Below are 14,807 nucleotides of genomic sequence, written 5' to 3' on the forward strand. Positions count from 1 at the left end.
ATTAACATTATTCTCCTATTAAATCCAAAACACAGCACTATACCAGCTACTAGGAAGAAAATTAACTCTATCCCAGCTGAAACCAGGAAAAGTGGTATAACCTCAGCCCCCGAGAAGACAACAGCTTTGGGGATGTGACCGCTGCCCATTTACTCAGCGCAAGCTGGAACATAAACAAGGCATTTCAGGTCTTGACACTGGGTGGCACTGCTTGTGCCAGCATTCATTCAAATGCACCCATTTGCATTTCAGAGAGGAACGAGAGATGCCGTAGTGACAGGGATAGCACCAGAAAAACTTTTTTCCCTGAAAAGCTCCAGATTCTTTCTAGTTTAAAAAATCTGGGCTGGTTTGCAAGTCAGGAGGTAAAATTATCCATTAATCCAAAGTTGCTTTACAATTAGTGTACTGACTTAGTATGTCACCAACTTTGCCATTGCCACTGCGATGCAGAACAGTGCATCAGTGCAACAGCCCCATGGTTACAGAGGGATTGGTACAGGTCACAGATAACTCTGGGAAAAGTGAGGAATTGTACCTTGGCTTTCCATTAGCACCCTACTCAATAAATCATTCTTTGAAACCTCTAAAAACGCAAAGCAAGACAGTAGTTTTGTGCACGAGCTTAAAAAATAATGTAACTAGCATGTAGCCCACAACTGATAACTAGTGCAAGCAAGGTCTTTCCATCAGCATGCAGTATTAGGATTTGCCTTTTGCTTGATAGAAAGAACAGGAAACATACAGGAAATTAAATGTCATGATTCAACTGAATAAAACCAGGAACTTTTTGTCAGGAATCTGCAAACCAAGCATGAAAAGGGTGTGAATTTTCAAAGCATTTATTGTTGACCTAACTGAGCTGCCATAAATCATGAAACAAGCCACAGCCAAGACCCTGCCTGAGATAGCTTGGTCATGGGGCAGACCAGCATTGAACATGCCTTATAGACCAGGAAAAATAACCCTTAGGAAGAAAATACTTAAATAAGGGTATTTGCAGGTTCACTTTCTACTGAGATAGTGATCAGGAAGGAATTTGCCTCAGAGTGCTGAAAATGGATGTGGGGAAAAGTAGTTTGGGGCTTTATTTCCTCTTTGTTCTCTGGTTTAGTTTTATTTATTTGTTCATTAATTCTGAAACATCAGATATGGGTTTCTGCAGCAGGTAGAATAACAGAACTGGCCATCAGTGGGCCGGCCAAGATGAAAACAGATGAATTGCACAGTGTTTCCTGGCATGTCTTCCTGAAGGGGGTAACATCATCTCCCTCTTTTCACTTTGTTGGGCAGGTATTATTTTTCAGGAATTAACTCAATTGGTCAGGCATGGGGAACGGCTCCTTAGACTAGCAGATCAGCTTAATCCAGATCTCTTGTATTTTTATTTGGTGAAATACCCTAAAGATTAATCAGTGCCCAGTGCATATGGACCATGGGAGTGGCTATAGCATAAGCCTTTTAGAAATCCAGACATCTGGATGAAGTGAGCACAGCTTATCCTGAGTGGGTTATATGCTCTCCACTCCTCTAATACAACAGCAGGATTTGGGTTAAAGTTGAGATTTTTCAGATATGATTTGTGTTTTTAATTTCACAAAGTAGTAGACTCTTTCTAAGTGTGCAGCAGAGCAGCGTGGGAGCAGTCAAGGCCCTGAAGAGCAGCTTCATTTTACTTTGTTTCAAGCAAAATATTGCATTGTTGCATCTCACTTTGAAATACAAACCTCTAGGGCATAAGCTGAGCTAGCTTAAGCCAATGTCTCCACATCAGCTTAAAAACCTGACTTCTTGCAAAAAGGTCCAGTCTTTTAACGGCAGAGCATTGGTTTCAGCTGGCCTTCAATGAGATGAGGGACAGCAGAAAATGAGCCCTGACCTCATCTGAGCAAATAATCACTGTGATTCTAGCCCTTGTCCTCCCACAATTCAAAGATCAGGTATAGTATGGTATGGCAAGTAGTTTTATAACAGCCTGAAGGGAGCAGGGATAGTCCTGCATGCTCATACCTTAGCTGTCACCAATGAATGGGAGAATAACCGTTTAGGGTGCATCTCCAAAAAAACCAGTGTTTACCACACATGTGGAGTTCCCTTGTTTCCTTCTAAGCAGTTCTGGACAGAGACACATGCATGTGCTGTATAGTGTATACATATATTGCTTTCAGTGCACCCAAGATGCACTGAACTGCCTGCAAATCACTATGCAGATGGCCAGCACATGGGCGGTACGCCTATCATGTTCTGGAGACATTGGGCTTAACGTGCATGTGCAGTCTCTCTGCAGCAATCTCCTGACGTGACCAAATTTCTCTTACCACCTGTTTAAAATTTCCAGGTGAAAATAAGAACATGTTCAGGGACACCGGGGAGTTTGCTAGCCCCAAATGTGCTTCAGATTGTTTCCAGAAGGAATTCTGTTGGTTCCTGTGCTGTATGGATCGAGCACTGCAAACGCCCACTCTGCACCCACTCCCAGTGTGGTGGAGGCTTGAAAAACCTTGACAGAGTCCCAAGTCCGTGGCTTCGTGAGCCAAATGTTTCTGATGGAGTCATATATTCAGTTAGCAGAAGGCTCTGTGTGGCACCAGCCAAATCATTTAACTTCTTTACCCATCTGTTAAACGTATACCTACTACTTCACAGAGGGCTGTATGGTTTAATTTAATTAATATTTGCAACAGACTTTGAAAGCATTAGGAGGAAGGTGCTAAACAAGGGCACAGCTTTTAGACACTAATTGGGGTTTTGAGCTGATTATGGTTTCTAAAAAGTTTAATTTTAGACCACTGCAACTATCAAGAGACTTGTCCCTGCTCACACAGGGAGACCACAACTACTCTCTGCCCCAGTCTTCCCAACATGTATGTGTGGATGTGGTATAGACTCCTCCCCTCTGCATAAAGAAATTTGAGATCAATAGTGATAATAATAATATAGGTCCACAGATCCCTGGCAAATAAACCCCCAATATTTGGGAATGAGAATCTATTTAGGATTTAGAATCTTGCCAACCTCCAGAGCATCCTTTAAAAAATAGACATTAATCCTATCTCAAATGCCAAACAAAAATACCAATTAAATGTCATTTTCTTTAAAAATGAGGTGACCTTTTCTAGAAAAGGTGAAGCATTAAATTAAAAAAAACCTTTACAGTAAAAAGGAACCAAAACAAAATAACCTCCTATTATACACCACGCTCCCAAGATGAAGCAAATACAAAGATTTAACTGTAGTTCCTGCATATCCTGACAATGCTCTAAACCCCATCTGACTGGTGCTGCTCTGCAATGATAATTTTCAGACTCTGCTGAAGCCCTCGACTGGACACCAGAAAAGCCAGTAGAGCACAGTAGAGGCATGCAGGGATCTGGTGTGAATTTACTTGCTGACAACCTACCTGTGACATGATTGCTGAAGACTGCAGTCCTACCAGTATGACTCAGCAGCTCACTGGTTTTAATAGCATGTCCTTCTTCTTCTCCTCCCATCATAAGCAAGCTACCTCTCATCAAATATGGACATCACTTCAGACTTTCAGTCTGCATTTGAAAATAAAGATGGCTTTCTACTTTACAGCCATTTTATTGCGTACCTTTCCAAACACATGGCAAAATGGTTTTATAAGCTCAGGAGTCCAATTTTCATTTGTTTAGCCTGCTGAAGTCTGAAGAGTTACACCAGAGATACAGAAACACCTAAGCTCAAACACAGTTCCCTCTAGTAAGAGTGAAAGGATGTTTCTAATGTCATCAGAGGGGCAGCATCAAGGACTCAACATCCAGCACACTGAAGAGCAGTAGCCTCCTACTCAAAACAGTTGCTGCATGTTCTCCTATGAACAGTTCTTCTGTAATGGCAATGTTTTAGGTTGTCTGGTTTGATGGAAAACATGTGTTATCATATTTTTACAATAAGCACAACAGGTCATGCAATCACAGTAAGTATCTGTGTCTCTTACTGCCCGAACGCCCAATTAAGTTGCCAGCATTCTGAAAATCATCATAAAACCTGGCCTTTTCTTTCATTCCTTGGAATATTTGCCCCTGCTCTCTTCAGAGGGAAAGGCCTAATGTCAACAGTATAGTACCGATTGCTAAATGAAATTCTGTTATGACACACTGTCACACTGGACAGGATGTAGACATACATAATGGCTTACATTTAGTGTTAGAGTTACACACGGTGTCTGATCACAATTCTGATTTTCTAATGCCAGAAAACCAGAATGACTTTTTTTTTTTTTAATATATATATGTGTGTGTGCATATATACACACATGCCAAGCAACAACTTCGATTGTTTCAGTTACCATTATCTATTCCTGGTTATACCTGGTGACCCAGAGAGGAAGGTGTACCTGTCCCGGCCACTCCTGCCACTGAGCGATCCAGTCCTTCTGCAAAGGAACCACTAAATGGTTCAGGAAATAGGGATTGCTCTGGGCTATAGGGATGCTCAGAGGACTGAGGCAAGATGCACAGCCTTTGACTTCTAAACTAGTGATGTGAATCATGTCTCAGCTGCAAATAATTTTCACCTGAGAGCACTGCTTGCTTAACAAAGATAACAGAGGAATATGATCCTTCTGCATTTGTCAGCAGTTTTGTGTCTAAGCCCTGCACAACTGTAGTGCTACTTACTTATATTAATGTGTACAACTGCTCATTGCACACTAACATGCAGATCACTGTCACTCTGTAGGTTTCCTGCTCTTCATATGTTCATGTTTCATCTCCAGGAGCTGTCTTTCTAATAACTTTCTTTTCAATGCATGTCCCAGGTACTTTGCCAAGAAAATGCAAGAAAGAACTGCTGGCAGTAAAACTACGAAACAGACCAAGTAAGCAGGAGCTGGAAGACAGGAATATTTTCCCAAGGAGGACAGATGAGGAAAGACAGGAAATCCGGCAGCAAATTGAAATGAAACTCTCAAAGTAAGTCCATCCAAGAACAGGGAGGAACCTCCTTTTACAATGGAGCGTCCTCTGAGTACTGTCAGATGAGACACTGTCACCCACCCCCAAGTCCATTTCCTGCAGTGAATCATACACAAACTAATATAGCACATTTTCAGCTGTCAATCAGCCACAAGAAAAAAAATCTTAACCCCCTCTTCAGTCAGGATTCCCTTGATTTTGACAGAAAACAAGACAGAAGTCAATGTGGGAGACAAAATTCTGCCAAATCTACCTGCAGCTCCACTGACGTAATCAAGATTTTGAAGGTCCTCCAGAAAGGCTAGTGCTTTAACAAAAATAATAATATAATCATTTATTAACCTGATTTTGCTTTGTCAGCGCTAGCTGAATTTGAGGATAAAGGCAATTGTTATAGCTGCATATTTACTTGAACAAGGGAAAGCTGCTGTATGCATTGGTGGCTGTATTTCTGCTTTAAGGAAGAAGCAACTTCAGCAGCATTGCCCTCACATGGGTAAGGTGTTTGTGTAAGTCCAGCTGCAGGGACGGCAGGGATGGTCTGGTTTTGATCAGTAACCAGGGCAACAGGGTAGAGCTATGAGAGAAATAGCATTACTGTGGCATGTAGCCTAAAGCAAAGATTTAAGGTAACTCTGAGGCTCAGACTGCACCACTTGTTTTTTGTGTGTGTTTAAGAGCTACATTTGGATATCTGCAAACATGAATATTTTAGATGAGACAAAGTGGATTGTTAAATAATCTGTGCTGCGCTTGCCCACACTGGGACAGTGAGCACTGCTCGCCGCCAAAATGCTTGGAATCAAATTGAGAAACATGAATAGAAGTTCATTTTCAAGGCTTATTAAATATTAAATATCTCAAGCCTCTCCTGAAAGAAACATTTATTGATATTTAGGCTAGCTCATTCATGTGTGTGCATTTGATTAAACTTTACCTCAGGGGACAGGGAATGAGAAGCACGCATATGGATCAGACCACAAGTCCTAATGGACCAGAGTTTATGGAGGAAAACATCACTGCCATCACCACACTTGCCCTCAGCTAAGAAATGAGCTGCTGAGTGAACATAGATGAGATTTTGGGTGCACTTCATGATGCCTCTGCAACGTTGGAGATGGAGTAATCACCTTCCTCCGTTCTCAGTGATTGCTGTTTATTCTTTGTAGCATGGTAACACTTTACACCCAAAGGAGAACAGTGCATTGTGCCAGTGACTGCACAAGACAGAGCAGATGACAGTCCCTGTTACAAAAAACATGTACATCCCATACAAGTAAGAAAATATCACATTACAATTTACATTAAGTTCCAAGAGTTACAGGCAGAGCAAATCATAGATGTGCCACATTAATACCCATCATCTTAGGAAGGAAAGTGTCATGGACCTCGAGCATGGCCTTGATCATCTTGACCTTGCAAGCTTTGTGTATTCAGTTCAGGGAAATATTTCAGGCTGCACTCTGATATTGTTAATTCCAGTATTTTGGCCAGTCAATTGCTCATGAAATGTCTTCATAGGTCAGGAGCCTAATTTTATGGCTCTAAAATACACAAAAAATGGCTTCCACTCCACTGCATCCCTAAAACCAAGTTCGACCGTCACAGAGTATTCACTGACTGAGAAGATTATCTCACATCCAGCCACGCCTCACATTGCTGAAATGGTCAGCGACAGAGAAGGTCACATCTCTTTTCAATACAGCCTGAATTCTCTTAGTGTGAAAGGTCTAATGGAATTGCAGCTTCAGGTGGTATAACTACAGGCTTTATCCCTTTCTTCTCATTTACCATTTACTTGCTTAATAATGAGCCTAAAGAATTATTTTAAAGGAGGCATACCTAAAGTCAAGGGTCAGTACAAGGACTTAAAAAGGAAACTGCTCTACTGGTGAAGAAAAGGGCTGGTCATTACTAGAAGCTAGGAAATGTACTGCCTATAGGTAAGTGCAGTGAAGGAAGCATTCATACTGTCTGCTGTGGTCTCACGGAGCAATCTGTGGTGCAGGCCATTAGTCTCATTGGTAATGTCTAGAGGATGGCTAAAAGCCATCTTTGTTCCAAGTGCTGGAAGACAGGCTTTCATTTAGCTCCTTCCTCCTGGAACGTGGAAGATTCAGTGCATCTCGGGGAACAGACGGTGCAGAGATTGCTGGAATAGCCAGGAATGGCAAAACAGATTGGAAGCAATCTCCCACACAACTTCCAGCACATATGTGCACTGGCAGAGCTCAGCTCAGCTCTTAACTCATTCACCAGAATAGAACATGACCGTGCAAACAAGCTCAGGTGGTGGACGCATGCAGGAAAATATTTACACCAGGAAAAGCAAGTATGTGTCCAAAAAAAACCAACCCCAAAGTAAAAATGGGTACTAGTAAAGCCCAAAGAGTCAAAGCCCTAGAGATATCCCCGTGGAGTTTCTGACTAGGACTCACTCCACAAAACGCAGACCACCCCAGAGTCCCCACTCAGAGCACAACCTCGCAGTAGCATGGAAATGTAACCACACTGGGAAGAGTGAAATTCTTGGATGAGACTTTGAGGTCTTTAAATTCATTCATTTTACTGGTACTTGTGCAGCATAGTCTCTTTGTGACAACTTGGAAGTTTATAGCTAAGGAATGTACTGCTAAGGTTTCAGGTGTGGAGTACTGACCAGGAAATGGGATCCAATAGAAAAGTCTGTTCTCTGTATGATTGTGCCACTACCTATGCAGATAAAAGCATGTTGCTGCTGCTGCTGCTGCACTAGTAACGCTTTGGTAACAGCAGTGGGACTTGCAGGCTCAGTTATGAATCCATGTGTACCATCATGATATAGACCTGTACTTTAGCACAAAAGAATAATGTACGGGCAGATTAGTGAGTAGTTTTTCGATGGCTGTCTGCATAAGAATGGCAAGTAAACAGGCAGTTGTTTTCAAGATCAGTATTTTTCAGCACATTTGTAGGGATTTGAAAGTCTATAGCTGTCTCGCAAATTGTCTCAGTCCCACAGCTAACACAGCCTAGCTCTGTAGTCTGGAGGGAAAGCTGTGCTGACGTATATAACGTGCAAAATATACTGAATAATAGTGTCTATGTAACTTCAAAAATGGGGAAACAAAAAAATAACATTTTCTCAAAACCGCTGTATTTTTTAAATGGTGCTGGTTGTAATACATTTCAACAGTAGTTGTGAACCTGCTGAGAAAACCAACTCTCTGCTATCATGCTGATGAGTGTTTATGCAGTCAAAGCTAAAATCTCTATTTTTCTTCACTTTCCCACTCATTCCATCTCAAAAGAGAGATTGAGGAATTCTGTTGTATCCTTTGGGCCAGATTCTACATTTACAGCAGTGCAAGTCCACTGACTTCAGGTTTATTATTGACTGACAGCAGGATGAGTACAGATTCAAGTATGCATTTATGTGCACTGCTGCTTTTGAAAAGTGTATTTCCCATATTTCGTGCTCCCAGCCAATTTAGTCTACCACTTGTTGCCATGGAAACATGCACTTCTCCCTCCTCCTCCATCCAAAATGGCAGTATTCCATTTTCCCCAGATTTCCCTTTCCAGTAGTGTTTCTCTTACTAATTCATGCATCCCCAGTGCCCCAGGCCATGGTGTGCACTTGCAATATTCTACTGTGCATTGGCAACAGGGCTCCCAACAGGTCTTGGTTCCCATTATTATGTGTTCGGAGTGCAGATAATAAGCTCTCAGTGGAATTCAGTGAATTGAGAGCTCTTTGTGTCAAGAGGCAGAAAAGACATTTGCAAGTACGATTATTTGCAATAACTGCTTTCTGCCTTACAGACTCACTTTGTTCTAGAAGGGGTTTAAGCTGAAACCTGGGGGAGTAAAACAGTTGCTAGACTGAAGAGTGACGCAGGAAAATGTTGTTTAATTAAATTTGGTATCTGACTGTTTAGAAAGTTAATGTTTGAACTGCCTGGGTGGTTGGTACTTCTCAAGTATGCCTTGTATAACCACAGTTAAAGACACTCCATTATTACTTAATGTTTCAATGGAAACATGAATTCCCGGAAAAGATTATACTTGTAATTTTCACTTCATGTTCTGTTTCACCCCCTTGGATATTTGCATAAGTAGACACGATGCATTAAGCGGCACTGAAAAGATTATGGAGACAGGAGTTCAGTTACAGAAATGTGGGCATCAAAGAAGTCAGACAGGAAGAATGATGGTTTTGTGGGGACAGAGCGGAACCAAAACTCGAGCACCTAAAACTGATCTTTACCACATTGAAAATCTTGGCATGGGTAAGTGGATCATACTGGAGGAAGGTTTCTTGGCAATGTAAAGTGAAAAGGAGGTATCTTTATTCAGTACTTTACCACATCTGGAAATCTGTAGTTCTAGTGCTGCCCTGAGGTTCTTGGAAAGGCATTTTCAAGTTGACTTGCCCAGAAACTGCAGATGTAGCTAAATGCACACCCAGATTAGACCCTGGTTTGTACCTCAGCCTTCTGTAACAGAGCGTGAAGTTCACAGTGCTGCTGGAGACAGAACAATACCAAGAAAAAAGCGCTTCAGATTTGCAGCCTAAAAGCATAAAGTGTGACAGTTCAACACAGAGCAATCATAAAGGAAAATTTTACCTATTGACGAAAGAAAAGCTGTGCCCCATTTCCCAAGAACAGCATGTCCAGTGCCACTTCCTCACAGAAATGTCTCAGTGCAGCTTTGCTCACTAAAAAGGCATCGGCCCTCCAGACTGAGCGATTCAGTGGGAAACTGGGCTGAATCCACAGAACTTTGGGGAATATTTTATTTGATTTTGACCAAAAAAGGGTGGGGGTGGTTGGTGTATAAACTACTAGTAGCCCTGCTGCAGAAATTAAGTAGATCCTGAACTGAGACTAATGTCTCAGTCTCTAGACTAGCCTAAATTCACCTGGAGATTATAAAGGTTTTTTGATGAAGCTCCGACTGTGCTCAAACTCCCACTTGCTGAACTAGAAATCAGGGAACTGCCCTGATTTCAGAAGGCTGGGAAGACTTGACACAGATTTGCTCCAGACACAGAAAGGCAGGGGCAGGCACAAAGAGAAGATCAGCTGTCACCGCTAATTAGCTGTGTACAATTTAATGCATTTCGTACTTATTTGGCAGGAATCATCCAGGTAACCTTGTCACTGATGCTAAAAATAACCCCAGCAAGCACAGCGTGGGCGTCTGTGAAAGCCTCAGCTCCTCGCATGAGACGGGAGCTATATATAGAGCTACAATTTAATTCTGTGGGCGTGTGTGTAAGCCGAGGGAGTCTCCCGTTCTCCTTGCTCTGCACTAGACAGCAAGACGAGATGCTGGCAGCGGGGACCAGCTGGGGGGTTGCTGTTGGAGATTTGCATGTGGCTGCAGTATTTTATTAACAGCTTGCACAGTGCCCGAGTGCTTTTTAAACATGGTGCTGTGTGAGGATTTGGGATTTTTTAAATGTTTTGTCCCTTTTCCATTATAGGCTCAGCTTTTCAGGCTACAGAAAAGAAAAAGATTGTGGGGGATGGGGGGAAGGATTAGAAGAATGGGGGAGGTGCAAGTGATAGCTGAGATTTTTTGGAGCTGCCTCCAGGATTTAGATGTCTGGATCCCATAGGCATTAATATTCCCTATGCCCTTCCTTGGCGTCAGGCAGTGACATACTGTTGGAAACCCTGTTATGCACCCAGTGACAGACAGCACTGGCCTTACAGTCAAGGGGGCTGAGGTTTAGTGTCTGCTGCCAGAGTTACTCTGAGACAGCCTTCAAGGATAAAAATCAGGAGGAAAGGGAGAAAGCTCAAGTTTTGTTAACGTCTCCAAGCAATGAGTCAGTTTAGCCTCCTGTTTACAGGGCTTTTCAGGTCCAAAGGAGCTGCAGTGCAGCTCAAATACATGTATTAGAAGAGGTTCAGGTACATCTGTACATGCTATACCTTGGCTACCCTGTCCCTTTCTCTTAAGGACTGAAGAGCTCTTCAGAAAGGTAGCCTTTGTTCCCTTTCAGGTATTACACTTGCAAAACCAGAATGAACTTCACTAATGTGAATCCCTGGTCAGCAAGTAACAAACCTAACTGCCCTGAGTGTGTGATCATAATGGACCCTCTGGACAGAAGCTCTTTAACCAGAGGTGCTTGCTTGCTTCACTAATGAAGTACAGTGCACGCACAATTAATTATGGAGCACCCTATCAGCTCTGGGCAAGAGCCATGATCTGCAGCTGAACCAGAAAGAGCAATTTGCTGTCTCAGACCAGCCCACAGCATGTTTGGCAAGAATTTTTGAACACACTAATTCATTTATAAAGGGTTGCAACAGAGAGGACTTAGTCCTGTGTGTTAGTTTTTGATTTGAACAACATGCACACGACTCAAAGCTGCTCTCAGTGCAGGTTTGTATCATTAAGGATTCAGCACGCACCTCCTGTTGAAAAGGCTGGATATTTACTTTGTGCAAACATGGGGAAGTGTCATTGCAGAGGGCAGTTACCTCTGCCCGGGGACAAGAAAAAGTTTCACATGGCCAGGGCTGTCGTGGTTTAACCCCAGTCAGCAGCCAAGCACCACACAGCTGCTCCCTCACTCCCCGTCCCCCCCCGGTGCTCCCAGTGGGATGGGGAGGAGAATCCGGAAAGAAGGCAGAACTCGTGGGTTGAGATAATAACAGTTTAATAACTAAAGTAAAATATAATACTAACAATAGTAATAATGAAATAATAATAATAGTAGTAATGAAAAGGAATACAACAAAAAAAAAGGGCGGGGTTGGAAGGAAAAAAGAAACAGTGATGCACAAGGCAATTGCTCACCAGCCGCTGACCGATGCCCGAGCAGCAATCCACCCCTCCTGGCCAACTCCCCCCTGATTATGTACTGGGCATGACATTCTATGGTATGGAATACCCCTTTGGCTAGTTCGGGTCAGCTGCCCTGGCTCTGCTCCCTCCCAGCTTCTTGCACACCTGCTTGCTGGCAGAGCATGGGGAACTGAAAAGTCCTTGGCTTAAGATAAGCGCTACTGAGCAACAGCTAAAACATCAGCGTGTTACCAACGTTATTCTCACACTAAATCCAAAACACAGCACTGTACCAGCTACTAAGAAGAGAGTTAACTCTGTCCCAGCCGAAACCAGGACAATGTCTGGGGTACAGCTGATGAGAGATTGTCTTCTGGGAAGACACTAACTCCTTGCACTGCTCTGGTCTACTTCCCTGGCTCCAGTGCTGGGAATTCATAATCAAATATGTTTTCCACAGCACAGTGAAGGCAAGGGCAGCAGGTGTGCACAGCAGGGAAGGGAAGAGCAGAGCAGCAGGTGTAAACACAGAGAGGAATATCCAGGGCCTTTTCTGGGACACGGAATCAATTCCTTGAATAGGTCTTCTGGCGTAAGTGGCACATGTGAAACTAGAAATTAAAAAATCAGGGTTCAGAAAGCTGTAACGTATCACAAGGGAGCATAATTATGTAAATAAACTTGCAGGAAAACTGCTAAAGCAAGTGTAATTAAATAAAGAAAAAACATTTTAGGGAAGAAAATAGTGCACTTGTTTTGCCCTGCTGAACTGCCTACAAATAGCAGCATGTGTTCAGGCTCAGATCCTCTCTCAGGAATAAGGCATCTACACATGCCTGAAGAGCTGGGCCCTAGGCCTGTAAAGTGACAAGCAGTCATAAACCAAAATGGAGATCTGCAGAAAGCCAATAATGCTCTGTAATGCCTCACCTTACACTGGATTATGATTCAGGTCCTTAATCTAGTTTGGATCTGCAGCACAAGTAAGAAAGAAATTAATTTAATTTGCAGAGCTTAATCGATAGGGACCAAAGTAAGCTGCTCTGCTTGTCACAGCCATTTGTGCTGTTTTATGACAAAAACCTGACCAGAACAAGGTGCTGTAGTAGTTGTGAGCTACTGATAACCCAAGGGTTGAAGCAGGGATTGAGGCATTCACGGTGGCAGCCCTCACCATTTGTGGGGATGGTTGCTGTGTTACTGAGATTATTTAGGATTAGTTTTTTTATTTTAGACCTGTTAATGAAATTCAGGAAAAATGTTTTATGTGCTTAAAGCCAAGCACTTACTTCACTGTAGTTGAAACAAGCAAGATAGGATAGACAGTATGTATCTGAAAGACTATGAACTGCTATAAGCAAAATCTCAGCCAGAAAGGGGTTTGGCTGCATGTTTTTCAGTTTTAACGTACCCAATTTCAGACTTGCCACTTGAAAGCATATAAGAACAAGAGAGAGAGAGGGGTAGTTTTGGTATTGTGTTGGTTCTCCCCCCCGCCCTCCTTTTAAACCTAACCAAATTTATATGCAGACTGGCTATAAATGAGTTTCACCATAACTGTTGCTGTGAATTGCCTGCAGAATACCTAAGCGGATAGAATTCACTTCTCCCACAAAATTTGTAGTGTGGCTTTTAGTTTGGGGAAGGGAAGAGACAAAGCTTTCTTGCTGTGCGGTGTCACATTTGCGCACACCATACCTGGAGGGCATATAGCTAGCACCACAGCAGCATGTTATCACTGATTTATGGGGCAGTGTTGTCAGATGAGTCATCTGCACTTTTGCGTGAAAAACTCGAGCATGTTTTTGGACTCTCTTCCAAGAACTGGTTCACCACATGTGATCCAAGGAAACTGAAATTCATACAGTGCAGTTGCTGGCCCTCCAAACACTGTTAGAGTTACTACAGTTTCCTCCTCCTGCGGCTCTAAGCACAACTTCTGTAGCCTGGTTCATTCAAGATCTTAATTCCTCCTAGGAATCAGAGGCTTGGGCTTGCTGCTTTCATATAGAAAAACTGGGTCAGTCTAGCACAGTTTCTACCTTGCTGAAATAACCTTAGAGAAGGCGAGGGGGGTGAAAAATAAAGAAAATAAATATTTAGAAAATAGGGAGGGGGGGGAAAGGAGAGAAAACAGGTCAGAACATAAGGTCTGTTCTTAATCTTAACAGTACTTAATCAAGCACTACTTAATAAATACTGTACAGTCATATCAATTATTAAAATGTAGTTCTAGCTAAATCTTTTTGATTCCATTGCCTGTGCCCACCTGGCAAGCTGCAGCTGTGTAATCAGGTCTTGTGGGGGTTTTCCTTTTTATTTGTGTAGCTTGGGAGCTACTTGGGTCAAACAGAGCACCGCAAGTTTCCTTCAGTATCTGTTTTTCAGGATAATTAACTCATCCAAGTGGCCAGCACACTTCCTTGACCTCTCCAGACTCTGGAGAGTGGTTTTTTTTCCCTGGAAAGCACTCTCATTTTCTATCTTTTTCATTAGCTGTCACATGTAACACACCAAAAGACAAAAAAGGACTCCCAGATTTATCAATCCATGCTCAAGTATTTATCCAATGAAATGAAAAAGAAACAGACAACACCTTTGGAGGTTGAGGACCTCCTTCTGTTGAAAGTCCACCTACGCAGAGGACTGTATCAAGGCAACTAGGAAACACATCTGCTTGAAGAACCAGCATGTTGGAAAAAACTGAGTCTTAAATTGCATTAGAAACAGGTTACTTCAATCTAGTTAGTCCATTGTTGTACAAAGATGTGATAGTTATTTTGTTTTGTTAAAACTATACAAAATACTACTCGGCCAAGAGACAAACACCAGAATGAAACCAGAAGTGCCTCACTGTTGAAAAAAAGCCCTTAAAATCAAGACTACATGGCTCACAGATGAACAGCCATTGTCATTTGCTTAAGATGATCATATTCATTAAGCAAATTAAATTCTGAATGAATTAATACTTCATTAGTTTTTTGGAAATCATGTTAAAAAAAATAAAAAGCCAGGATCTCACAACATTCTCTCCAGATAGCAGCTGGTCTATTGCAAAGAGATCAGGCTAATTGGAGG

General features: G+C 42.3%; 1 protein-coding gene across 1 annotated transcript in view; it reads left to right on the forward strand.

The window, feature by feature from the left end:
- The window catches only part of PHACTR3 (phosphatase and actin regulator 3), a 115,434-nt gene that overhangs the window by 80,104 nt on the left and 20,523 nt on the right, over window positions 1-14,807 (forward strand). The window contains exon 8 of the mRNA XM_050907400.1: window positions 4,784-4,937. Within this exon, the coding sequence (XP_050763357.1) occupies window positions 4,784-4,937 (154 nt within the window). The remainder of the gene's footprint in view (window positions 1-4,783; window positions 4,938-14,807) is intronic.

Source organism: Gymnogyps californianus, chromosome 17 (genome assembly GCF_018139145.2).
Source record: "Gymnogyps californianus isolate 813 chromosome 17, ASM1813914v2, whole genome shotgun sequence".
In the NCBI taxonomy this organism is placed as follows: Eukaryota; Metazoa; Chordata; class Aves; order Accipitriformes; family Cathartidae; genus Gymnogyps; species Gymnogyps californianus.